We start from the raw sequence: 25,363 nt of genomic DNA, 5'->3' as shown, positions 1-25,363 counted from the left end.
ATAGCGGGTCCCTCCTGCCCCGCGGACATGAGGCATTAAAATAAGAATAAACTCACCTGCTCCGGGCCATGCGTGTCTTCCCTTCTTCGCGGCCGGATCTTCTTTCTTCGGCCCGGCGGATGTGCTCGGCACGTCGACTGCGTGCTGCATGCATGCGCCGGGCACATCCGCCGGGCCGAAGAAAGAAGATCCTGCCGCGAAGGAAGGAAGATCTGCATCGCCCGGAGCAGGTGAGTTTAATTCAGGCGCGGGTCTCCTACGGATCCGGACGGCTTCCATAGGCTTCAATACAAGCCTGCGGAAGCCGTCCCCGCGGGAGACCCGCACGAAAATGGAGATGGCCATTTTTTTTCATGCTCCAGAATTTTTTAAATTCACTTTTATTGACCATCCGCGGGTATTTATCATCCCTATGGGACGCGGATCTGCATGCGGGTGATCCGCTGCGGATTTTAAATCTCCTTTTCCCTGTGGACATGAGGCCTTTAAGGGCTACAACTTTTTATTGGTTTCCCTAGGGTGCAATTGGCATACAGAGGAAATTGGAGCAGATAATACTTAACAATCTCTTCATTCTTGGGATATCAGCTCCGGGGCCCCGGTGTCCGACATGATCAGCTGAAGCCTACAGTGTCTGTTGTGTGGACCAGATGTGACTTTTTCTAGCCATTTCTATGAGAGCCACAAAGTCAGCCCCACAAGAATTAATGGAGATGGGGACTTCTAGTCTGCTGCAGGATCCAGCTAGTCATACTGCGGTGGTACAACTAGAGGGATTGGAGCTGCTATGTTACCTGCCCCAATATGGTCTGTATGCCAATTACACCCCAGGAAAAGGATGAAAAGTTTATTTTACTGTTTTACTCCAAAGCACTGAATCATTTTAGATAAATCATAGTTTTAAAACTATGTTGGACAGACGTGCCCGCTAAGTGCCTGCTCCTCCTGCCCGGCTTGATTGGCAGGCTTCTCCCTATACATAAATATATAGTGCGCCTCCGGGAATAAACAAGAATTAAATAGCTGCAGACAGAAAGCCTCAACGACATGTTTATTCCTCAGGACGCATCTTTCATCTTGGCTGAGCTCTATGGCACTACTTAGTGCACATATCAGCAGTCACTCGGTAGGTGGGACAGGTGAACGCTCGGCTCCAGCACAGTTACTGAAATGTGTGCTTTTTAGCTGCTTCAAGTAAGTTCTCAGACTGTCCGAGTCCAGCTGGGAATTCTTTGCGGCCTGCACAAGTCTTAGCGCTAAGTGGTAGTCTGCCATCTGTCTGACGGTCTCCGCTGAGCTGCTCTTGTTTTGCTGTTCAGGAAGTGAGAATTAAAAAAAAGTTAGTTGGAAAGTTTTGTTTCACCCAAGACAAGCGCAACTGCTATTATCTGACATATCCCTATCATTTAGTCACCGAGACCACATCATGTTTTACACTGTTCAGGTTTAGATTCAATCAAGCATATTCATTTATAGCGATAATATTCTACCACCGCCACTGACTGCCAGGCAGAGTTGGGAGAGGGACAGGCTGGGTAATAGAAGAATCAGTCCGATATTCCTCATAATTGGGGTTGTATGAAATCACAAGTGTGTTTGCTTCAAAATAAGCACTTTAAGGCCTCATGTCCACGGGGAAAATCAGGCCCGCCGCGGATTCTTCATGCAGAATCCCGCAGCGGGTCCCTCCTTTCCCGCGGACATGACGCCTAAAAAGAAGAATTACTCACCTGTCCGGACGCTGCGGATCTACCCTTCGTCGCGGCTGGATCTTCTTACTTCGGCCCGGCGGATGTGCTCGGCACGCCAGCAGCATGCTGCGCGCATGCGCCGTGCACTCTTTCTTTTTTTGAACTCCTGCTCTCCCGAGTCGGAGAGCAGGAATTCAGCTGCGGGTGTGCTGCGGATCCGGACGGCTTCCATAGACTTCAATAGAAGCCTGCGGGAGCCGTCCCCGCGGGAGACCCGCACTAAAATGGAGCATGCTGCGGGTGTTTTCCTGCACACGCAATCCGCGTCTCAGGGGAAAATGACATCCGCGGGTGTCCAATGTATCCCTATGGGGCGCGGATCATGCGTGCGGGTGACCCACTGCGGATCTGTCCCCATATACATGAGGCCTAAGGGATTGTGCAGGGAGGGTAAATACACAGACCAGCGGAGTCGGAACCTCTACTTCTAGCCCAGTTTTGACATAGAGTCTCACGATATGGCCCTTCTGTTGCTTCTGGGTGGGGCATTTCCCCTTTAAAGGGGTTATCTCTACTTAAAAAATGGTCTGATTTTTTTTTCTAGAAACAGCGCCCCATCTGCCGGTGACTCTGCTGGTATTGCAGCTCATTCACATCCAAGTGAATGGGGCAGAATTGTAATACCAGATACAACCTGTACACAGACATGGCACTGTTTGTGAAAAAAGCAAACCATTTTCCTAGTCCTGGACAGTCACTGCCAGCCAATCACTTACTAGAATCTTGTCTGCAACCAGTCTTGAGATTTCGTTGGTATCATTCAATACTGAGGGGGGTAATGATGAAAGTGACGCTGCCTTTATACCTGAAAAACAGGATATTAGTAAAGTAAAGCATAACTGTAGAAGACATGGAGAGAACTGACATCATCGACACATCTTATTACCGTAGTTCTTCTCCTGTGTCTGGCCTTTTGATAACAAGTAAGTGTAAGTGATGGAGTCCTCATTCCCGCTTTTTCTTGCCACATGCTTTACTTCAAAGTGAAAGTTCTGCACATTTGGATATAATGTAGCAAGGTGACACAGCTCCAAGAAATGGGTTGCAAAGAGTGTAAAAGCCTAAAAGGACAAAAAAAGAAAGATTTACATTGATGTAGCAAGCAAAAACAGCTTACAAGGTCTTAGAGGAAAAGTAAACTGCCCCAAAAATTGTAGCAGGTCATAGTGTGTGCCAAAATTGCATGTTAAAAAAAATGGGTGTGGGGGTGGTGGTGGGGGTGCGGCCTAAAACTTCAAGTGCTGATTTTGACTCTAAATCAGCTGCATACCTGCACCTCATTTCAGAAAATACAGCGGTCATCTCCAAAATCTTCGTCTGTCAGCGCACTCCTTCACCTGGTACCCCACGGCCTCTAGTGAGTGCAGCGCTCTTGGTCAGGTGATGACTGAGTACAGGCCGCTAGGTACTGGGTGAAGGAGAGCGCTAACGGCTGAAGATTTTGGAGTTGAGCGCTGTATTTTCTGAAATCAGCTGTGGATGGCGCAGATATTGGCTGCAGAAATTTATGCCCTGGACATTCCACAGCATTTACGCCTGTGTAAACACACCCTAAAGGCTTTTTTTTTTGGGACTAAGAAACTGATGACCTATCCTCAAAATAGATCATCAATATCATATTGATGGGGGTCTGCTGCTCAAGAACTCTGCTAATCAGTTGTTTGAATAGACTCTGGTGCTCAGGTGAGTATTGCGGCCTCTTCTCAGGCATATGACGTCACGTTCCTTTGGCACATGGCCTAAGAGCAGCTCAGTCCCATTCAAATGAATGTGATGGAGCCGCCATACCAGGCACAGCTGTTATGAAATGTAAGCTGCAGTGCCTGACATGCAGTGAAGTGGCTGCGCCACTCACCCACGTGCCATAACCATTTTGAACATCTGAACAGTGGGGATCCTCAAAGAAAAATAAAAGATACCTTTGATCCTATAAGGTGCTCACAGACGGCATAGCAGATGCCAATTCCTTCCTCGGCGCTGGTGCCTCTTCCCAGTTCATCAATTATTATCAAGGACTTCTCGTTTGCATTCTGTATGATGTAAGTGATCTGAAAAAAAGATGTTCAGTATTTAGAATTTGGTATAAGTATTTAGTATAAGACCCCAACCCTCCGATCCCCTCATTAAAGGGCTTGTCTGCTTTAGGCCTCTCCAAAGTTCATGCCCTATCAATGTCTCTTTGTAGATGGGATCTCCTGTATTCCAGATGTGGCTTCATCAGAGCTCCATACAATGGGATCACAATCTCTCTCTTTCTCCTGGTCACACCTCTTGCTATGACAAGCATCCTACTTGCTTTCTCTGCTGCCTGACGGCACTGTGGGATTATTTAGAATCTGTCAGGAATCAAATCTTCTAACTCCTTCTCCTCTGAAGTCCTGGATAAGGTTGGTCTCACGTTACGTTTCACCTCTGCGGCGCGGCTTCCATCATGGTTTCAGTGCACCATGCAGAAAACTGCAATGCGGATGAAAACAAGGATGGAACCTGGACGGCGACATAGGAGAGATATGTGAGATGGAGAATTCTTTGGTCTCTGTCTCTCATAGCTTCCATCCCCGTCAGCCAACATTGCATAGAAAAGCATCATCCTCAGAGCTGTTCTACCCAGAGTAGAAGACTGACAGCAGTGGAAACTATGTGAGCCGGACGCCAAAGAGGTCTCTGTCCCATATCCTCCGCTGTGGTGCTGTTCAGGTTTCTTTCCCTATGCAGTTTTCTGCATGCAGGAGTGAAACCAGGATGGAGCCAACGCTGGAGAGGCGAAACATAATGTGAGACCAGTTGACACACAACAGCCAATACAATACTCAGACTGAGGAGGGCTTGTCTCCGGGTCCATTATTTACATATGGAGACAGTGATCTGCGGTTTCCATTGTTTGGACCATTTATACAGAAAGGCCAAATCTTTCTCCATATTCAAGACACCACGAGGAGCATTAATCCTGACGTGTCATTGTCAATAAGCAAAGTGGGTCATCTCTTTGGACAAATTTTGTATGGGTGACAGTCTACTACACTATTCCATACCTCTTTTTTGCATTATACCAATACTGGACCAACAGAGGCCAAAAGACAGTCTTTTAGCCTCAGTAAGGTGAATGGAGTCCTATGGATCTGTGGTTGGCGTCTTTGGTATCCGTTCACATGTGCAGACTGTATTTGTTTGCAGTCGCTCCTCCCCAATCTGAGCTGGGGTGAGTGAGTGGCTGAGCTATTAGTCTTCATTGAACAAGTAGCTGCTCCATATCATAGTATGGCTCTCTGCATTCTACCAGGGTCTACGGCGATTGAGCCTGACCTCCAGTCTATCAGGTTTTACATTTTTGGCTTCCTTTTCAGTGAACAGAGTCCTATGGATACATTTAAAAGGGGTTGAGACAAGATATAAAGTTATGCTCTATCCTGAGAACAAGGGTCCCAAAGATCCACGTATGAATGGAACAGAGCTTGTGCATTAATTTCAATGGGAACACCAGAAAATGCTGAGTACAAGCGCCTGGGAATATCTGAAATGAATGCAGTGGCGGCGTGTATGTACGATCTTCACTCTATTCATACAGGGACTTCTGGGACCCCTGTTTTTGAGAACAGTGTAGGTACCAAAAGTTGGACCCCCCCACGATGATAAAGTTTATTCTGTAAATTCTGTAGATAGAGGATAAGTTTACATCTTGACAAAACTCCTTTCAGGGGGTTTTATACGCCATGACAATCAGGCAGGAACATTCACTTCGATGTCCGTTTGCCTAATAATAATAATAATCTTTATTTGTATAGCGCCAACATATTCCGCAGCGCTTACAAAAACAATGACAAAAGTACAAAAATACAAAAACCACGGTTACATAGTAATCAGTTGATGGAAACAATAGGGGTGCGGGTCCTGCTCCAACGAGCTTACATACTACAAGTAATGGGGTGATACAGAAGGTAAAGGGGCTGGAGATGTGCCCGGTATGGCGAGGTGGAGAGTGTGTGATGCTATATACAGACAATGGTCAGGCCGTATAGTGGCAGAATCATTATGACTGCAGGGGGTGGTTTATAATGGCTAGCAGGGATTGCAGTCAGTAGGTCAGGGAGCATGTTATCAGGCGGAGTACAGAGAGGTTTGTTTAGGGTATATGGTATGCCTCCCTAAAGAGGTACGTTTTTAGAGCACGCCTAAAGTTCTGCGAGTCCTGGATTGCCCAGATAGTTTTGGTAGCGCGGTCCAGAGGACAGGTGCTGCTCTGGAGAAGTCTTAGAGGTGGGATTGAGAGGTTCGAATTAAAGGGGCACTCAGTCTGGTTTTGTGAGCAGAGTAGAGGGTGCAGGCTGAGTGGTGTATTGATATGAGGGAGGCAATGTAGGGGGGCGCTGCGCTGTGGAGGACTTTATGGATGAAGGTAGTGAGTTTAAATTGAATTCTGTATTTAACAGGCACCCAGTGCAGTGACCGGCACAGGGCAGAGGCATCCGAGTAGCGGCTTGACAGGAAGATGAGCCTGGCTGCCACATTCAGGATGGATTGGAGGGGGGAGGGGCCAATCAGCAACGAGTTATAATAATCGAGCCGAGAGCAGATGAGGGCAACAGTGAGTGTTTTTAGAGTGTCTGCGGTGAGAAAAGAACGGATTCTTGCAATGTTTTTGAGGTGCAGCTGACATGTTCGGGCCAGAGATTGGATGTAGGGGGGTAAAGGAGAAATTGGAGTTGAATATAGCGCCAAGACAGAGGGCGTGCTGGAAGTTATGGTGGTGCCACACACTGAGATGGAGATGCCAGGATGAGGTCAGTTGGCAGAGGGCGAAAACACCAGTAGGTAATATTTTGGGAGGTTCAGCTTTAGGTAGAGACAGCGGACAGACAGTCGGTGGCTTTCTGAAGGACCAATTCTGTGATGCCGGAGTTGTATAACTGGGTGTTGTCTGCATAGAGATGGTACTGAAAGCCAAATCTCCTGATCGTCTGTCCAATGAGGGCTGTGTAGATGGAGAAGAGGAGGGCACTGAGGACCGATCCCTGGGGGACCACAATAGCAAAGGGAAGAGGGGGGAAGGTAGAGCCAGCAAAAGAGATGCTGAATGAGCGGTCAGATAGGTAGGAAGAGAACCAGGAGAGAGCAGTGTCCTTTAGGCCGATGGAATGAAGCAAACTGAGGAGGAGTTTGTGGTCAACAGTGTCAAATGCTGCAGAGAGATCGAGGAGGATCAGTAGATTTGGCTGTCAGGAGGTCATTTGACACCTTTGTAAGGGCGGTTTCTGTTGAGAGGGCAGAAGCCGGACTGTAGGGGTCAAGAAGAGAATCATCACATCATGTAAATGTGTTAACAGTCAACTGACAAATGATCAAATATTGCAAATTATCTGTCAGTGTGAAACTATACGAACAAGCGCTGACCAGAATGCTCATTGTCTGTCAGCGCTTGTTGCATGGGCAGATGATCAGCCTGTGTAAAAGGACCCTTAGCGTGTGCGTCAAGAGCTTATTCTATATTCCACAGTTGGTTAAAGGGGTATTCCCAGCTCTAGCTTTTTTGACATATCCCCAGGATAAGCCATAAGATTCTGATGGGTGCAGGTCCCACCTCTGGGATGCGATAGGTGCAGCTCTGGGACCTGCACCTATTTCCTGTTCTGGCCCACCTTCCCTGGCCACAGCATTCAGTGTGGCCAGGACGACAGAAATAGTCGAGCACCCTGCGCTACGCTGTAACTCGGGAGCCACGGCAATAGTGTAGCTTGCTGTACTACGCTGCTTGTATAACTCCAAATGACTTTTATGAGATTACAGACGGGGTAGCTCAGTCAAGCTCAGTTCTCTCCATCATGTTTGGCAGAGATGGGAACACCCCTTTAATCAGATTTAAGCCCGGATTTCAGGTGGTGCCCACAATTTTGTCATATTTTCTCTAATACCTCTTTCATTTCCTTCATGAATGTAGAGGCATTCGTTTCAATATCGTCATCCATACCAATCCGAGTAAATATCTGCTCAGCGATTCTGAAGGAACAGTATTCTGCCGGCACAAATGACCCTGTAAGAGATAAACCGCTCCATGTGTTATTGTGCAGCATTGATCTACAGAGTAGGGACTTATACTAAAGACTACGGCAACAGGGGGCGTGGCCTGCGACCAACATGGAGAGTCGCAAGTAAACAGAGCTCCCCAGGGGGGACATCAAAATCCGTCTATAATCCTGGCCTGAATAGAACCAGAACAACCCAAACAATACCAAGGGGTTTCTAACCCCCAACGGACAAACCTGACCGCAGCTGGGACCGATTGTACCCTCCTGACACCTTTAACGGAGCTCCGGACTGTGGCGGGAGTGAAACGGCGCCAAGGCCCTGCCGCTTTCCCGCGCTCTGCACCCGGCCTAACCCGCCACTATATCTTGCCGCCCGGCCGCGCTGAGACCCCCGCGGGCTGCTCTCCCTTATCTGCTACCCTGCGGGAGGACTCCTTTGAAACCCGGGGCCGACTGCACCGCATCACCCCGCTGAAACCCCTTAACGCTACCCTCGGGCCGCGGAGACCTACACCTGGTCGGGAGTCGGATGGGGGCGGCCCCCCCCTACTGGGACCGCCAATCCTACCTCTGAAGAGAGGGACACCTCCGCCTCCCCTACATCCGAAGCCGGGCCGCCGCCGCGAGACCTGGGCGGGAGCTGAGTGTCATCTGCCGGCTCCGGCCGCCCCGACACCGCTCACCTGCGACTTCCTGGCGGCCGCTCCGATCTGAGGCCGACCTCACGAGCTGGGGCTGGCTGCTCATTCACCGCCGGTGGGTGGCTGCTCCTGGCTGGACCCACAACGAAGCGGAGCGCTCCTCACCACCCTGGCTGGAGCCGCTGCGGGGACGCCGGACGTCTGTCCCTCCTGAGGCTGCCGTAGAACATCTTCGGGCCGGCGCGCCGGCGGCGGGGCCCGACGGAGATCGCGGTCTGCGGGAGCCGCCGCATTACGGCCCCTGCCGCTACACAGCAACAGCACCCGGCGCCTTGCGGCGCGCCGTCCGCGGAACTACACGCCGATTCGACCTCTCCTCCAGCCTTCAGCGCGGGTTGCGGCTGGCCTGGCCGCCCCCGACGGCTCGCTCTCAGCAACTCATCTCCGGTCCACCCGACCATTACCGGACCGCAACACCCGGGATCCTACTCCTGAGAGGACTTCCTCCTTGGGTCCGGCAACAAACCGTAAGTCACTCGCGGGGGGCTGGGGGACAACACCCAGGACAGACCATATAGACCCCCTACAGCCACAGACTTTGGCTAGGCGACCAACGACAAAACCACCCTACCGCCTACAATAACTGAGGGGCCGATTACTCTAACATTCTCCTGCGAGAGAGCTGGGTTGGATCGGACCAACAAAATAAAGAGACCCGCAGCGGACACCGGCCCACCTCGGACCCTAATCCATAGCGGCGGGGGCCACCTGCTGTGCCCCGCAGCCGACGTACCACCGCATCTGACAGGCGCAGCCCTCCGCCTTTTATACAGCGACCTAACCTAGACCAAAGACAACCAGGCGCCACCACGGTCCAGGCGACCAAACAATTTCCTGTCAACAACCCATAACAATATAAAGATACGAATCACAGACACCTACAAGAAAATACCGATACCATCTATACTACAACGACAACCTCTATAACCCGCCGCGCCAATTCAACGAATTCTATTATGAGTACACGCGCTAAAGGCGGCGCTGCCGCTGAAAAGTTAAAGGAATTCTCCCGCACCGAATCCCCTGACCACACCCCGCAGGCAACGCGACCCACACAAACGAAACAACCTGAAAACGAAATAGGGCAAAACCCAGAACCCACTATGCGTCAACTTCTAGATGCGATCAACACTTGCAAATCCTCTCTCACCAACAAAATAGAGGAGATCAAATCCGACGTCTCTCTGCTAAGACAAGACTTACATAACATGCGTGACAGACTGCGGGAGATGGAGGACCGCGTCTCCAACGCAGAAGATTCACTGCGCCCACTAACTACAGCGGTCAAAAAGGCAACAAGAGCAATAGAATTCTGCCAATCCAAAACAGATGACTTAGAAAATCGCTCTCGCCGTAACAACCTGCGTATAATAGGCCTACCCGAAAAGTCAGAGGGCTCTCACCCGGAAACATTTGCTGAGAATTGGCTGAAAACACTACTGGGGGACAACACCTTCTCCACCCATTTTACAGCAGAAAGAGCCCATCGAGTCCCTACAAAACCACCACAACCGGGAGCCCCCCCACGACCCTTTCTAGTAAGGATCCTAAACTGCAGAGACTGAGATGCCGCACTGCGCCAGGCCAGACTAAAGGGCCCGTTAAAGTACAACAACACGGCAGTCTCCATATTTCCCGACTTCTCTGCCGAACTACAAAAACAGAGAGCCACCTTCACAGAAGTGAAGCGGAAATTCAAAGAAAGACAAATCCCCTACTCAATGGCATACCCAGCTCGCCTGCGAATAATAGCCCAGGGGAAAACGGTCTTTCTCCAATCCCCTGCAGAAGCCCTGGAGTGGCTGGATATGCATCCTGTAACACCAAGAGAATGAACGACCTCATCACACTTGGCAACAGGACTTTAAATGTTGATGCAACCCGAATTCCCGGCGCCCTCCCGAGACACAGGCGACGTGCAACACAGCCGAGATACCTCTAAGTTACTTCTGGAACCCAGCGGTCAGCCTTAGACTTCTAAAGGCCACCAAGAGACCCCCCCCCCCAACAGCATAACATCTGCTACTTCTAACTAGATTGTAGCTAAATTGTTTTTTCTTCTTTCTCTCCCCCCCCCCCTCTTTTGAAATTTCTTTTGATTTTCTAAATCCCCCCCCTTTTACTTCTTTTTCTCTTCTTTACTCTGTTGTTCTTTGTCAAGGATTGATGGTTCAAACTGTTATATTCTGTTCTGCACTAATGTTTGTTACAGGCAGGCGCTAACACAATCCCTCCCTTCATACCCACCAATGCCCTACCTCCTCCCCCATCCAAAGGGCACAGGCATGATAGTTAAATCCTACACCCATGTAAACAATGACATCCCTAAAATGCCTTAGCTGGAATGTTCGGGGACTCGGCACAGCACTTAAGCGAAGAACGGTATTCTCATACATTAAACAAATAAACCCACATATCGTCAGTTTACAAGAGACCCATCTCATTAGGGACAGGGCAGACACCCTTTCAAAACCATGGATCCAGTGGACCGCCCACTCCTTCCACACCTCCTCCTCCAGGGGCGTCTCGGTACTAATCCACAAGTCGCTACGCTGGAACCCAATTGTCACCCGCAGAGACCCCGAAGGAAGATTCATATTTGTATACGGCGAAATAGACTCCAAACCATATGTTATTCTATCCATCTACAACCCACCCCACAACAATCTTCACCTTCTGCAGACCGCCATAGCGTTTGCACATCATTACCCGCTGGCAGGAGTAATTTGCCTAGGTGACTTCAACATGGTAATGGACCCCACCAAAGATAAATTCCATGCACCCCTTAACCCCACCTCCACTTCAAATCCCCCTCTGAGACAACTAGTCGAAAGCGTTGGATGGGTTGACCTCTGGCGACTCCATCACCCTGAAACACGAGAATACACCTGCCACTCACCGGGTCACAACGCGCTGACAAGGATCGATTACATATTCAGTTCCATAGAACTGGCAGTATATCTCTCAAACATAACACACTGCCCGAGAGGCATCTCTGACCACAGCCCCATACTGCTAACCTTAAAATTCCCTCAACCCAGTATAAGGCCCACTTGGAAACTACACCCATTCTGGCTTAAGCTCATGGGATCGGATGACCAGACGCCCTTCCATATTTCGTTATTCCTGGACGCCCACAGCAACAACACCCATCCCGCCTTGAAGTGGGACACACTTAAGGCCTACATCAGAGGATTCCTCAAATCGGCCATTTCATATATTAAAAAATCAACATCGCAGGCCGATAAAGAGATAGAAAATCAGACCCTAGAAGCCGAAAAAACATATATATCCTCCCCCACAGAAGCCAATAAAACAGCCTGGCTCAGTCTATCCCGACTCTATAAACATCAAATACACGCTAAAGCCAAACGCCAACTCTTTTTCGCCAAACAACACTACTTTGAGCTAGGTAACCAATCTAGTCACCAACTCGCCAATCTTATCAAACGTGAAAATCGAACAAACACGATCCTTAAGATCAAAAATCAACAGGGAACTGAATTCACCGATGCCCCGTCTATCACAAACTGCTTTAAAGAATTTTACGCCAACCTATACACCTCCTCCTCTCATAACACAGTGACAGACATCTTAGACTACCTAAAAGACTTAAACTTTCCAACCCTCTCTGAAGAGCAAGTTGACCTCCTAGAAGCCCCTATTACTTTGGAAGAGATTCAACTAACAATCCAAGACATGGCTCTCAATAAATCACCAGGACCTGATGGTCTCCCAATAGAGACATACCGCAAATATAACGAACAACTAGCCCCACAACTCCTTGAAGCACTAAACCAAGCACAATTAGACAAAATACTTCCATCTTCATTCTATAAAGCCTCCATAGTGGTGATCCTGAAGCCCGGGAAGGACCCTACAGACTGTGGCTCTTACCGGCCTATATCGTTGGTAAATACAGACTACAAGATCCTAACCAAAATCCTAGCCACAAGACTAAATCAAGTGATCCTTTCCATCATACACCCCGACCAGACGGGCTTTATGCCAGGGAAATCCACGACCATAAATATCCGTAGGGTCCAAACAGCTATACAACTAGGCAAGCAATATAATATGCCCTGGGCCCTGGTCTCACTAGATATGGCAAAAGCTTTTGACTCTGTGGAGTGGGCCTTTTTAGAAGCCTGTCTAACCCGCTTTGGATTTGGACCTAACTTCCAACAATGGGTCAAAATTATATACAAGTCCCCAAGTGCAAATGTAGTCGTTAATGGCATCATATCGACAGAATTCCAACTGGCAAGAGGCACCCGACAGGGATGCCCTCTATCCCCCGCCTTATTCGCCATAGCCATCGAAGCACTGGCGATTCGAATAAGAAATACCCCCAGCGTGACTGGCATTAAATGGGCAGACCTTGAAAGCAAACTGGGCCTATACGCAGACGATACAATCCTATTCTTATCGAACCCTTCAAACTCCTTTACCCAAGCTATGGCGCACATAGATAAATTCTCCCACTTCTCCGGACTAAATGTCAATTGGTCCAAATCAACAATCCTCTACACAGAAACTGGTCCAAAAAACGATCCCTGCGTTGCAAGATATGGACTAAAACCAGTCTCAACATTTAAATACCTAGGGATGCTCATGTCATATGACCACAACAATGCAATAGCAGATAACATAAACCCACTCCTAGACGATATAAAACAAAGATTGAAACGATGGGCTAAGCTACCACTTTCTGTGGCCGGGCGCATAAACCTCATTAAAATGGTCATCCAACCCAAATGTCTATACATACTACAGCACATGCCAGTGAGTGTCCCCAAACGCCTTTTCAAATCCCTAAACTCCCTAATTATAACATTTATCTGGAACTCCTCCCGTTCCAAACTGAACCTATCAACCCTACAAAGACCCAAAGAACAAGCCGGAATGGCCCTTCCGGATCTCCGGCTCTATTACCTGGCAGGGCAACTACGAAATATCAGAGCTTGGGTCTTAGACAAAGAACTACCCATAGCGGACAAACTACTAGCTAAACAAGTAACAGGACATAATCTTCTGAATTTTTTAGAATTTCCGGAATGCACTAAACCCACTGAACTAACCCCGCTTCATAAATTGGCCCTCAGTGTATGGAAAGAGGCAAAGACATTGCAGAGATACCAAGATGTGATACCAGAACTTCCTCTTTGGAATAACCCCGGTCTTACCGCGCTACAGTCCGTTCCAGACCCAAAATACTGGACAACCCAAGGAATACACACACTAAAAGACATATACCTAGACGGAATACTCCCCACATTCACGCAACTACGCGATAAGTTGCAGGCCCCGCACCTCCAACTATTCAGATTTTTCCAACTAAGACATGCCCTGAACTCCCAATTCCCCCCCACCACGACCCGCATATCCAAGCTCCCCACAATAGGTATCCTCAAATCCCAAGGACCCAAAGGCCTAATATCAGCCCTATATACGCATCTCCTCTCAGCCAAAATAGACCTCGGCCCACCCCCAGCATATGACAAATGGAGACTCGCCATCACATCCCTTACACCTGAAGAATGGCAAAACATATCTGAATCCCATCTATCAGTGTCACCGGCTGTAAATAACAAGCTAATCCAACTATACATTATACATCAAGCCTACCTTACTCCCACCCGTTTGCATAAAATGCGCAGCGCCACCTCAGACTCATGTCAAAGATGCCACCAGCCGAAGGCGGACTTCTGGCACCTAATCTGGGAGTGCCACTTCGTTAACGAGTTCTGGTCAAAAGTGACAGACCTCGTGAACTCACTTTTACAGCCCCCATTATCCATCAACCTGGACCCCAAGGTGGCGCTGTATGGCTTGCTGGAGGAGGAGGTGTGGCCACACTACACTCGCGTTTTTCTTGAGAGAACGCTGTTCCTGGCCCGTAAAGAGATAGCCATAAAATGGATGGCAACAGAGCCCCCCTCAATCCCACACTGGATCCAATCTGTCAATACTGTGACCTCATATGAAAAAATCATATACCAAAACAGAGGCTGCCCGACTAAATTCCGAAAAGTATGGGGAGCTTGGCTAGACTCCCACTCTACTTTGACCACTGATTAAAATTTAAGTCTACCCTACACTAACCCCTCCCCTCCCCCCCTGATCCCTAACACCCCTCCCCTTCCTTTTCCCCCCACTGATAAGCGCCTGAAACTTATAACTTTCCATCTTCAGGATCCGAAACAAAGAAGAACAGGACCCGAGTTTATTGTTTTTTGTTTATACGTTTAAAAAAGTTTATTGTTACAAATGCGTAATTAAATACCATAAGAAATGCAGTACCAGAATTCGGAACAAGGCAAACCAGGACTATATTCATACCACTATGTACCGAACAAATCTTTTATTACTCTGTATTTCACAAAATGTTTACCTATCAATAAATAAAACGAATTTAAAGACTATGGCAACATTGACTTGTGTTGTAGCTGTCACACAGACCTCTAATTACCTGGGATACAAGTTTTTGTTCTAACTTCATTGCATTGGGCTTCTGAGAATACATTCCTGCTCACAGCAAGACGGCATTCCAGAAGCTTTTGTGTGCTTGTGAGCATGAACGGCCGAGGGTCACGCTGACAAAAGGCTGCACTTATTACGGCTTCTTTCTACTCTTATATGTAATGAAAAATTATCCTCAAAATTTCTTCTATATGAGGTAGAAAAAAACTAATTCTCTCTCGCTCTGTCTTGATATTAAACGCTGAGAATCCTCAAAAGTTCCTCCCTTCATTGGTATTCCAACTTTTTAGTTTTCCCTAACATCCATTTTTTAGATCTTCATTTTTCCAACCTCTTAATTCTTTTTTTCTGAAACTCAAAATCCTTGTCAGTTCTCCCATTGGGATGGATCTGATGGTATGGAATGGATGACTATTGTCCGCACTTAAAAGTGTGTTACCCGAATGTGGCTTAAGACATAAGGATGAAATAGCCACACCATCAACTTCATCCACCCTCAACTTAATACCCAGGAATTCAATTACGGTGTCCCTACCTTTGGGCCCAATGTCCACGGGCGGATGTGAATTGCGGAAACCTCGTGGAGACCCAGGAGAAGAGGGGCCTGCATAGACTCCGCCGCCTGCATGCACAGGTAAGCAGGGTCTCTCACCATGGTCACAGGCTGGATTCCATGCGGGATCCCGCAAGTAGAATCCGACCCGCCTGTGGACATGAGGCCTCAACAGTAAACGTCAGGTTAAATAGATTGCCGTTAAAATATTCTGCAATATGACTTTCAATAGCCATCTTGTTTAGGCGCTACATAGCGACCCCATACAAACAGATCATCGATGTAGTGTCTGAACCGACGTACCCGATCCCTCAAGGGATTATGATTACAATATACAAAGTTCTCCCACCATGCCATAAAAAGATTGCCAAGGGAGGGAGAGAACGTAGACCCTATAGGGGCTCCATTTATCTGCAAATGCATTTCTTTATCAAATCTGAAAAAATTGACAGAAAGGCTACCTTCACACGGGCAATCGCAATAATGGGCCGAGAAACTCGTCTCCATATTGCGCTCGGCAACGCACATTTTATCTGTTGAATGCGAGGCGATTTTTCAGGCAAAACCGCCTCGCATCACTTCTGTGAAATTCCGATCCTCTTGCATGCACATCGCCCGGTATACGCCATGTGATGTATTTAAGGTCCCAATGAAATCAATGGGTGATGTGTTCCAAGGAACGTGAAAAAATCCTCCTGATTGGCTGGAATCGGCACATGTGACGGGGGCGGAGCTACGCGATGACGTGTGCAAGGGGGCGGAGCTAAAACGCCGCTGCTGCCGAGCGGAGCCGAAGGGAGAAGACCCATCTGCGCAAGCGCGTCTAAAAAAGCAAGAAGACACCGAAATTAGACGGAGCCATGGAGACGGGGACGTCGGCAACGGAGCAGGTAAGTGAATAACTTCTGTATGGCTCATATTTAATGCACGATGTATATTACAAAGTGCATTTATATGGCCATACAGAAGTACTTAACCCCACTTGCTTTCGCGAGACAACCCCTTTAAGTTGGTTTAATACTACTAGGTGAGGGCACTGCTACGTCATTGGGTATTACAGCTCCTCTGAGACACACAAGTTATGAAATGGAATGTGAAACAGTCGCACAACTCCACAAGTAGAACAATGGCGCACATCAAATATTGTGGTCTACCCCAATACAAGAAAAACCTACAAAGTACAAAGCAGGCGATGCGCACCGACATGTTCTTACCTATTTGTGCCATTATCTGACACAGAGCGATCTGCTTTAAGTAAGTTGATTTTCCACTCATATTGGGTCCGGTGAGGATGATGAAATTATTCCCTTCACTTATAAAGGTGTCATTGGAAACTGGTTTCCCCATGGCTATCTTCTCTAAAATCGGGTGCCAGCCCTGCTTAATGGCCGTCGTATCTGTGAATTCTGGACGAACTGCAGGTAGAAGAAAGTGTAGGCAACGTTACTGACATTTCCGGAATTATCTTCATTGATCATTGTTTCCAAATGTGAATATTCTAATAGGATCTCATTTAGGTTCCCTTCACTTCGGAGTTTGAGTTTCCATTTTTATCGGATCCATCTACAATCCCATAAACAGATTAAAAAATGTTTAGATTTTTTTTTTAATGAATCGGAGGGATAAAAAATGGAAACATCAACCTCCATTTTTATTAGTTTGGTATCCGCTTTCAGCAGTTTTAACAGATCAGTTTTGTTTTATGTAAATAAGGCTACTTTGACATCTGTGTCGGAAGCTCCAGTCTGGCAGATTCGGCACTAGACTCCAGACAAAATAGTGCAGCATGCCGTGCCATTTCATCTGGGAAAGTTTAGACCAGAATGCCAGAAGCTAGATGGACCCCTATTATAGTCAAGAGAGTCGGTCTGGGGCTGCTCTGATCGGCATGTTCCAGATCCAGTGGTTCTGGTATTTTGGTTGCTCAGCTCCGAGGATGAAACAAAACAATGGGAAATAAGAGAGGCCATGGGGGCAGCTGAGAGAGCATCCAAAGAAGAGAGACAGAGCCATTAAACAGAACCAGTAAGGGCACACAAACAGAAGGCATCTGCTCTGTATCAACAACATTGTGAAACAAAACCAGAAGACCATCCGTCAGGTTTCCAGGTTCCTTTTTTTTTTTTTTTGAGAAAAAACAGCCCCGCAGCCTACGATATTGTTTCCGTGAGAAAAACTGAAATCTCATAGAACGGGCACAAACTGGGAGTTCTAAGAGCCTAAGGATGCTTCCATTCCTGCGCTGGGGATTCCTCTTTCCTCTTCCATTTGGGGAGCACGAAAGGGGAATTCCCACGGCTGAACGGTTCCATCTGTGAATAGAACCGAACACCGCTGGGCGGACACCATTATAGGCAATGGGGTCCGCACAGCAGCCCAGTTTTGGGACAGAAGAAAAAGCACAGCATGCAGCCCTTTTTCTTTCGGTATTTGCAGGCAGATCTGCAACGGAGCCTTCGGTCGGAGGTTCTGACGCAGACGTGAAACCGATCTTATAGTGATTAATGCGGCCGTCATAATGATTAATTTACCACATAATGATGAAACGAGGTTCTTACCGTATTCAGAAAACGTACAAATATTAGCGAAAGACAGCAGCATGTCCAACATGGAGACCGCGTCTGCCAGCTTATAGAGGCAATGGATGTGTTCATAGATCTCACCAAGAAGCTTACAGATGACTCTGAGAAGACAGAAGACAGGATATTACTCAGATGATCGATGAGATCAGGTGAACCCCGGGACATTTATTAGCAGTCTGGACAGAACGTGTAACAGAGATCAGTGCATATTTCTGGAGGGTGACCTAGGTGTATTACAAGGGATGTCCAGGATTAGAACAACATGGCGGCTATCTTCCAGAAACAGCGTCACGCCAGCCCACAGGTTAGTATGTGGATGTTCAAGTGCTTTCCTATCTGCGATGATCACAGTGAAATACATGGAGCAGCGGTGCACCTGCGCGACCACCGCCGCCGTCAGCCACTGTTACATGGGCCGATGGTTGCTCGAATGAGCACTCAAAAGAGCAATTCCAGGCAACTGTCATTCCACATAAACACGCGACCAGACAAGGCAAGGGAGCGAGAATCCCTCACTGTCGGAGTCGCTTGTCCTTTAGCTCACCTAAACACCAAGCGACTATCAGCCTGTTTAAATAGGGAGTCAGTAATCTGTGAATGACTGCCTGTTTACTCTGGATGGAGGGAGTTGGCCGGAAGAGATCTCACCTCCATTCAGTGTGTGATTATCGCTACTATGTAAAAGCACAAGTGATAATCGCTGTTGGGGGTTCAAGTGCCGACGGTCATCCCATATAAAATAACCCTTAACTGTGGGACACTCCGCACCCTTGTCCTAAGGATCATTGTCTAGTCAGATTCTCAGTCTGTGTGATGCTGCCTACAAGGATCTACCACAGAACCTGCCTAGAGGGGGATACAGACACTCCTGTAACAGTTAGGCCGCCTGCACACGAGCGTTCCGGATTCCACTAGCGGATTTTCACACGCGTATGGTACCTAAATGTGCTTGCGGATAGGTGCGGATGCGTGAAAAATCACGCGCGTATATACGCGGATGTGTTGCGGAAAAAAACGCGCAGAAAAATCCGGAAGACACCCTTATTGTAAACCCAACCCCTAGAGAACTGCCCATTCCCTGGAAAACAGCTTAAAAACCAACACCCAGACTCCGTTTTGTCCCTCTTGCTTGTGCGAGCACCGTTAAATTATTCTGGCAACATGCTTTCACCCGGTGAGCAGATGTCTTTGTGGGCATGGTTGATCCATGTAACTTTTTTCGGACGTACTATAAAAATACGATATAAGTGTGGTAACGTAGTAATCGTACTGACCCATAGAATAAAAATATCGGGTCGTTTTTGTTGCACTTTGCGCGCTGCAGAAACAGGACGCACCGAAAGATGGTGGAAAGTCTTTTTTTTTCTCTCCGATTACAATTTTTAAAGGTTTTTCAGTAAATTATATGGTACAATAAATAGTGCCATTGCAAAATACAACTCGTCCCGCAAAAAAATAACAAGCCCTTATACAGCGACGTCGATGGATAAATAAAGGAACTACGATTTTTTAGGGAGTAGGGGGGAAAAAAGGAAAAAAGCAAAAAAGCTCCGTCACTAAGGGGTTAAAAGTGGGGATGGAAAAAAGCGCAATAAAAACAAAAGTAAAACTGCTTGGCCACTAAGGGGTTAAAATGAAAAAAAAGTACATTTGACGCAATAGCGAATAATACTCAAGTTCTTCTGTTCTGCTTCTACTGCGTTCGTCCACGCATCCCCATAAACCTGCGCGGACAGTAGACGCCAGGATTGTTCCTTTCTGTTCTTGTCGAGGTATTCTGGGGAGTTACTGTCCCATAGGCTGGGGAAGTCCTGCATGATTGCCACAAGTTTCCCCATGTCGATCATTATGGCTTGTGGCAGGCTGGTGTCTGCTGGCTGCTCTCTGGTAGATGAGGGGACTGAAAGGACAGATCTGCAGTTGAAATGTGCCTGTGAAGCTCTGTGCTGTGTGTTGGGACGTCTCCTACCATGCCTACTTCCTGTAGTCATAGCAACCAGTGACTCCATCCGCAGCTGCACTGCGGATGTACTGCGTGAAAAAACGCACCCATTCACTTGTATTGGAGGCTTCACGCGCATGATCCGACCAAAATTAGAACAGGTCGCAGATTTTTTCACGCGCGTGAAAAAACGCGATACACATCCGTCCGTCTGGGGACAACTGCGGATCCTCATAGGAGTATATTGGCTGCAGTCTGGGGCGGATTATGTGCCTAAAATCACGCGCTTGAAATTCTGCTCGTGTGCAGGCACCCTTACTGTCACACTGGTATAATAGAGGAGATCACAGCTCCTGACTGTATACTTATGGTCTGCAGCTTATTTAGGTGAATATAAAAGATAATGATAACTAATCTGTACTCTCTGTTGGCAAAAATGGTATAGCCTTCAGCTAATTCTGTACTGATACACCGCAGTGGCCCTTTAAGGGGAACACACAAAAAAGCCTGCTAATAAAATCATTACGAGAAGACAAACGTAAAGAACCTCACAGATAAGACATGTGATAGATTTCCTTCAGAGATTCTTGACACCTTTCATTCATCTTTATCAGCTCTACTGATGTAAATCTGTAGGTGTTTTTCACCCGCGTCACCTAGTACAAAAAGAAAGACCTTAAAGTGTTAAACTATAGCTGATCGGTTCATCTACAAGCGGTCTATACACACCACATAGATGTCATTGAGTGGGTGGACATTTGATAAATCTGCTACACAGGGCGGCCATGTTGTGTATTTTTGGTCCTCTGTCTACACGGATACATGTATGTATATGGCGTGTATGACATCACATGATCATACAGTGTTAGTTGTGTATGATTATAAAACACTGCGGTAAGCGCTGTAAAAAGCGATGTGTGTGAAGCGGCCTTGGCAGACAATTATGGAACATTTCTATGACTGTGAAATATAATCATTTTAGGTTTTATATTGACGAACAAAGTTTTCTTCCAAGCACAGCACCACCAATGTCCGTGGCTAGTACTACAGCTGTAAGGAATCAAACCGGGGACCTCCTGCTCTCCAGTCAGTGGCTCTTACTATGGAGCCATCCAGTCTGTGGACAGTACCCTTGCATTTCTATCAGCCTTGTCACTTGATCCTGGTTATTTAGTTTCTGCCTCCTGGTCCTGATCCCGCCTCTGTCCCTGATTAGGCTCATTATAAATGCCTGACCCTGACACTGCACTAGCGCATAATTAATTTGCTTCAATTTTTGATCAAGTTCCACGTTGCCTGCTCCTGCACTATTTCTGCAAGACCTCCTGATACTGACTTCTGGCTTCCTCTTTGACTACGCTACCTGCGCTCATCCATTTGTACTGCAAACCGACACCCCCCTGTTGCTGACTTCTGGCTTCCTCTCTGACTATGCTACCTGCTTCATCCATTTGTACTGCAAACTGAGACCCCCCCCATTCCTGACTTCTAGCTCATCCTTGACTACTCTCCGGACTTGTGGTCATTACACCTGAGGCTCCAGCCTCGTGCCCGAAACAGCTACAACAGCTTAGCTCAATGTATTGCTTTTCTAATTTCATACAATCCCTTTAGCATGCTGGAACTCATTAAAGCAGTTGTACCAAGATTGACTTTTAGCATCTATAAGTGATAAAAGTCTGATCAGGGGAGGGGTCTAAACACTGAGACCCCCACCGATCCAGAGAACGGGGGTCCCATGTAAACCTCTTCTCATCACTGCAGGCTCACTGCACCCACCCTCAGTGAAGTGGGAATGGAAAAGAACATTGGTCGCACAGCTACTCCAGTCATATCAGTTCAGCAGTCCCATTAAAGATGAATGAAGCCATACTGCAGATGTGTGACCACCCCTCCATTCAATCTCCTCTTCATTGCTAGGAGTGCAGTGAGAAGAGGGGAACGGAAGACCCCCGTTCTCAGGATTCGTGGGAGTCTCACGCAGTTGCTTTTTACTGTGATTAGAGCAGCGTTTGAAACGCCGTGCTAAACGCGATACAACGCCTCTATTGATTCTATGGGGCTTCGCAGACTAGTGCTCGAAAGAGGTGTTTTTCGAGCGCTGTCTGCTCTATTTTTGTGACTTTAGCGCTTTTTAATGCACCTCATCACCCATCACAATAATGGGGTGCGTTAAAAACGCTGTTAAAAGTTGTACAATGCATTTGAAAACTGCGTGAAATCACGGTAAAGCACAGAGGTTTCGAATGTGGCGTTTTGTGAACGTGTGTGAGAGCGGCCTCACACAGACGTTCGTAAAAACGCTGCATTTCTACTAAGACAGAGCTGCTTTGTGCAGCGTTCAGTGTGAGCGTTGGCCTGCGTTGCTACTGCATAAAATGCAGCATTCAACACAGCATTCTACCGCGTTTTTGACAGCATTAAAACGCTCCCTACTGATCGCAATGGGGACACATTGCGTTAAAAAACAATTAAACCCCGAAAATAGAACAGACAGCGCTCGAAACTGAAGATCAATGGAGGCGTTTTACAGCGTTTAGCCAGACAAAACTGAACTCCAGAGTACAAGTCAAGAACTTTGTGCCGCTCTCAAGTCTCCCCTTAATAAAACAGGCGTCTCAGAAACTCCTTCAGGGTCTCAGACAGGTGATCAGATTGAGGGGCCCCATCTAGTGGCCAGGACCAGTAATAACAGAGAGACAGAAATCTGCAGATGTACAATACAGGTTCAGGTTAGTTCATATGAGCGTAGTTGCTATGCTGGAACCAAGGTAACTCATTAAAGGGGTTACACCGTACCAATGACTGACTTTTATCATCTACCCACAGGATAGGTTATAAAAGTCAGATCCCAAGAACGGGGGTCCCTTGTCCCCCCGTTCTCATGACTGCGGGTTCACTGTACCTCCTAAGCAGCCATAAAGCACTACAAACCCATCATGCGTGAATGAGGCCGTCAGAGTCCTTCATATTACTGTCACGTGGATTCATGTTTAAGAGCTTTCCAATGGCTCCTGGTAACCCGAGTGACCGATAAAGGGATCGATCAGGTTTTATTTTGGCAACAAGAAAAGCGCCGCAGTTTGGACGACTTTTGCTCTGAAAACACCAAAAACCAAATGGAATGAAACATGAGATTAATGCGAACGCGGCTTTAACCCCTTGAAGTCCAAAGCATTTTTTTCATTATGTTTCCCTGCATTCTTGCGGCCAGAACTTCTGTACTTTTCCTTTCTTATAGCTGTATGAGGCTTTGTATTTTGTGGTTCCGGTTGTACTTTATGTAGGTGCCATTGTTTTCGGTAGATACACATTAAAGGGGTCGTCTGATTGCAATGTCATCTAAGTTCATTGTCCGCCAGTCGCCCCTACAGAACGACCTGCAATACGCTTACTGTTTGGAGAGTGTTTAGTGAAACACTACAAAAGAAGTGAAGGCAACCAAATCCCGCATTTGCCAGATGCATCAAGCGGCCAAAAGGTATCTTATGGATTGAATGATGTGCTGTCAGCTTCCTGCTCCTCCGCATTGATAGCTGGCCTGATAACAGCTGATAGGCAGACATGGCGAGCGGCGAACGCCTCCAATGAACTATTGACATATCCTGAGAACAGGTCATCAATGTTACGTCACGGATATTATTATTTTTTTAACTACGCTAGACCAGTATATATCTACCTGTATACGCCATTATATTAGCCGGTTACTAATAGCACACAGATCATGTTAGAGAATCAAACCTCATGCCAAAAGCTCAGCTCCCCACCAGCAGAAGTAAGTGATGAAGATGCAATCCGGACAGTGTGCAGGAACTCCCACCACAGGGGTAGGTGTAATCGTGAAAATGCACAGATAACAGGTCCGATGCTCGATCCATATTAAAAATGGCAGCTTTATTCATCCTCAATCAAAAATCAATAAAACAAGGTGTCCCAAACCAACAACTTATGTGTTTTATACCGTGGATGATTCTAAAGCCCCATTTACACGCAACGATTGTCGTTTGAACAAACGACTTAAAAGACTTTTTGGCCTTCGAATGCTGAGCGTTTACACGTAAAGAGAATCATGTGAAATCCTTGCCATTTCCCTCATTAGCTCTGTAAACAGCGTGTTTATGTGTGCTTATGTGAAGAATCTCTAGGCGGGAGGTTTTTAAAAAGTGCGAAGATAAAGCCATTGTCTACAGCGGCATGAGTCATCGTGATTAGCACGGCAAACAATCACCCCTCCCCTCAAGTCGTTTGAAGGTCTGAATGACTGAACGAATGCCGTTTAAACCCAATAACAAGCGAACAAATGACTATTTTTCTGCAGGCTGAAACTAAAATAAACGACAAGTGAGCGAATAGTGCGCAATGGCTTTGCGCTTACATGCAACAATGATCGCTCACTTTTGCTTATTTGAACACATTTTGAGTGATCATCGTTGCATGTAACTGGGCCTTTACTCATTCATACTCATACCTAAGTATGCACTAATGAAAGGAAATATGGTCAACAGACTATCTGCTCATACTAGGTACGGGCCCTCATCGTGTCACAGGGATTCACTAAAGGCGGCCCCCCTGTCACTCTTTCCCTTTGAATAATGAAACGTCTTGTTGCCTACTCGTCATTAGTCCTCAAGTCTACCTTGAATCTAATACAAGCGCCAAGGATGCTGCAATTGTACCTAAGTGTGTAAATAAATAGATATACCTTGATAAATTCTGCCGGGACGGCTTGTTGTGCATTCCCTTCCATGTTCATCTGAATGAAGAATCCTCGAGTTGTGCTGAAACTGGTCCTTAATGGTAAACTGTGCTTATCAGAGAGCTGCGATATCATTCCTGTACACAGATAAAACCGTACAAGTAGTGCCAGAAACAAGTCCTATCACCTGTGTGACTAGTAACACATAAATGATTTCCCATAAGGATATTATAGGTAGCCCAGAGCAGGCTGTAATGGATGGTATAGAGCTACATGCAGATACGACATAATTAGGATGGCAATTTATACTGCGGATTTCACACTTTGCAATGTATAGGGTGACGTCCACATCACTTCTGCAGTAGAATCCACATGTAACACATGCAAATTTTGCTGTGGGTTCGTTATGGATTTTGCTGGGGAAAATATGTCCCAGATGGACGTCCCCTTGTGCTGTTCCTCCTGGAAATGTATGAATAACTGTAAAACTGGGCGTTAATATTCCCCTTGTCAAAGAGTAAGGGCTCCTACACACTTGCGTTTTTTTTAAACACGATTGTCAATGGGACTTTCTAATGTTAAAAACTAGAGATGAGCGAGCATTGCCCTTAGCGAGTACCTGCCCGCTCGGGAGC

General features: G+C 47.0%; 1 protein-coding gene across 1 annotated transcript in view; it reads right to left on the bottom strand.

Moving 5' to 3' along the window:
* Positions 1–1,028: 1,028 nt before the first annotated feature.
* MSH4 (mutS homolog 4) overlaps positions 1,029–25,363 on the bottom strand; it is a 53,855-nt gene continuing 29,520 nt past the window's right edge. Inside the window, exons 12-20 of the mRNA XM_066595018.1 lie at positions 24,735–24,865; positions 20,585–20,688; positions 18,067–18,191; positions 16,723–16,923; positions 7,658–7,776; positions 3,671–3,799; positions 2,638–2,812; positions 2,468–2,556; positions 1,029–1,311 (exon numbers count right to left, since the gene is read on the bottom strand). Of these exons, the coding sequence (XP_066451115.1) occupies positions 1,120–1,311; positions 2,468–2,556; positions 2,638–2,812; positions 3,671–3,799; positions 7,658–7,776; positions 16,723–16,923; positions 18,067–18,191; positions 20,585–20,688; positions 24,735–24,865 (1,265 nt within the window). The 3' untranslated portion in view covers positions 1,029–1,119. The remainder of the gene's footprint in view (positions 1,312–2,467; positions 2,557–2,637; positions 2,813–3,670; positions 3,800–7,657; positions 7,777–16,722; positions 16,924–18,066; positions 18,192–20,584; positions 20,689–24,734; positions 24,866–25,363) is intronic.

Source organism: Eleutherodactylus coqui, chromosome 3 (genome assembly GCF_035609145.1).
Source record: "Eleutherodactylus coqui strain aEleCoq1 chromosome 3, aEleCoq1.hap1, whole genome shotgun sequence".
NCBI classification, from domain to species: Eukaryota; Metazoa; Chordata; class Amphibia; order Anura; family Eleutherodactylidae; genus Eleutherodactylus; species Eleutherodactylus coqui.
This window is presented reverse-complemented; position numbering and strand designations above follow the sequence as displayed.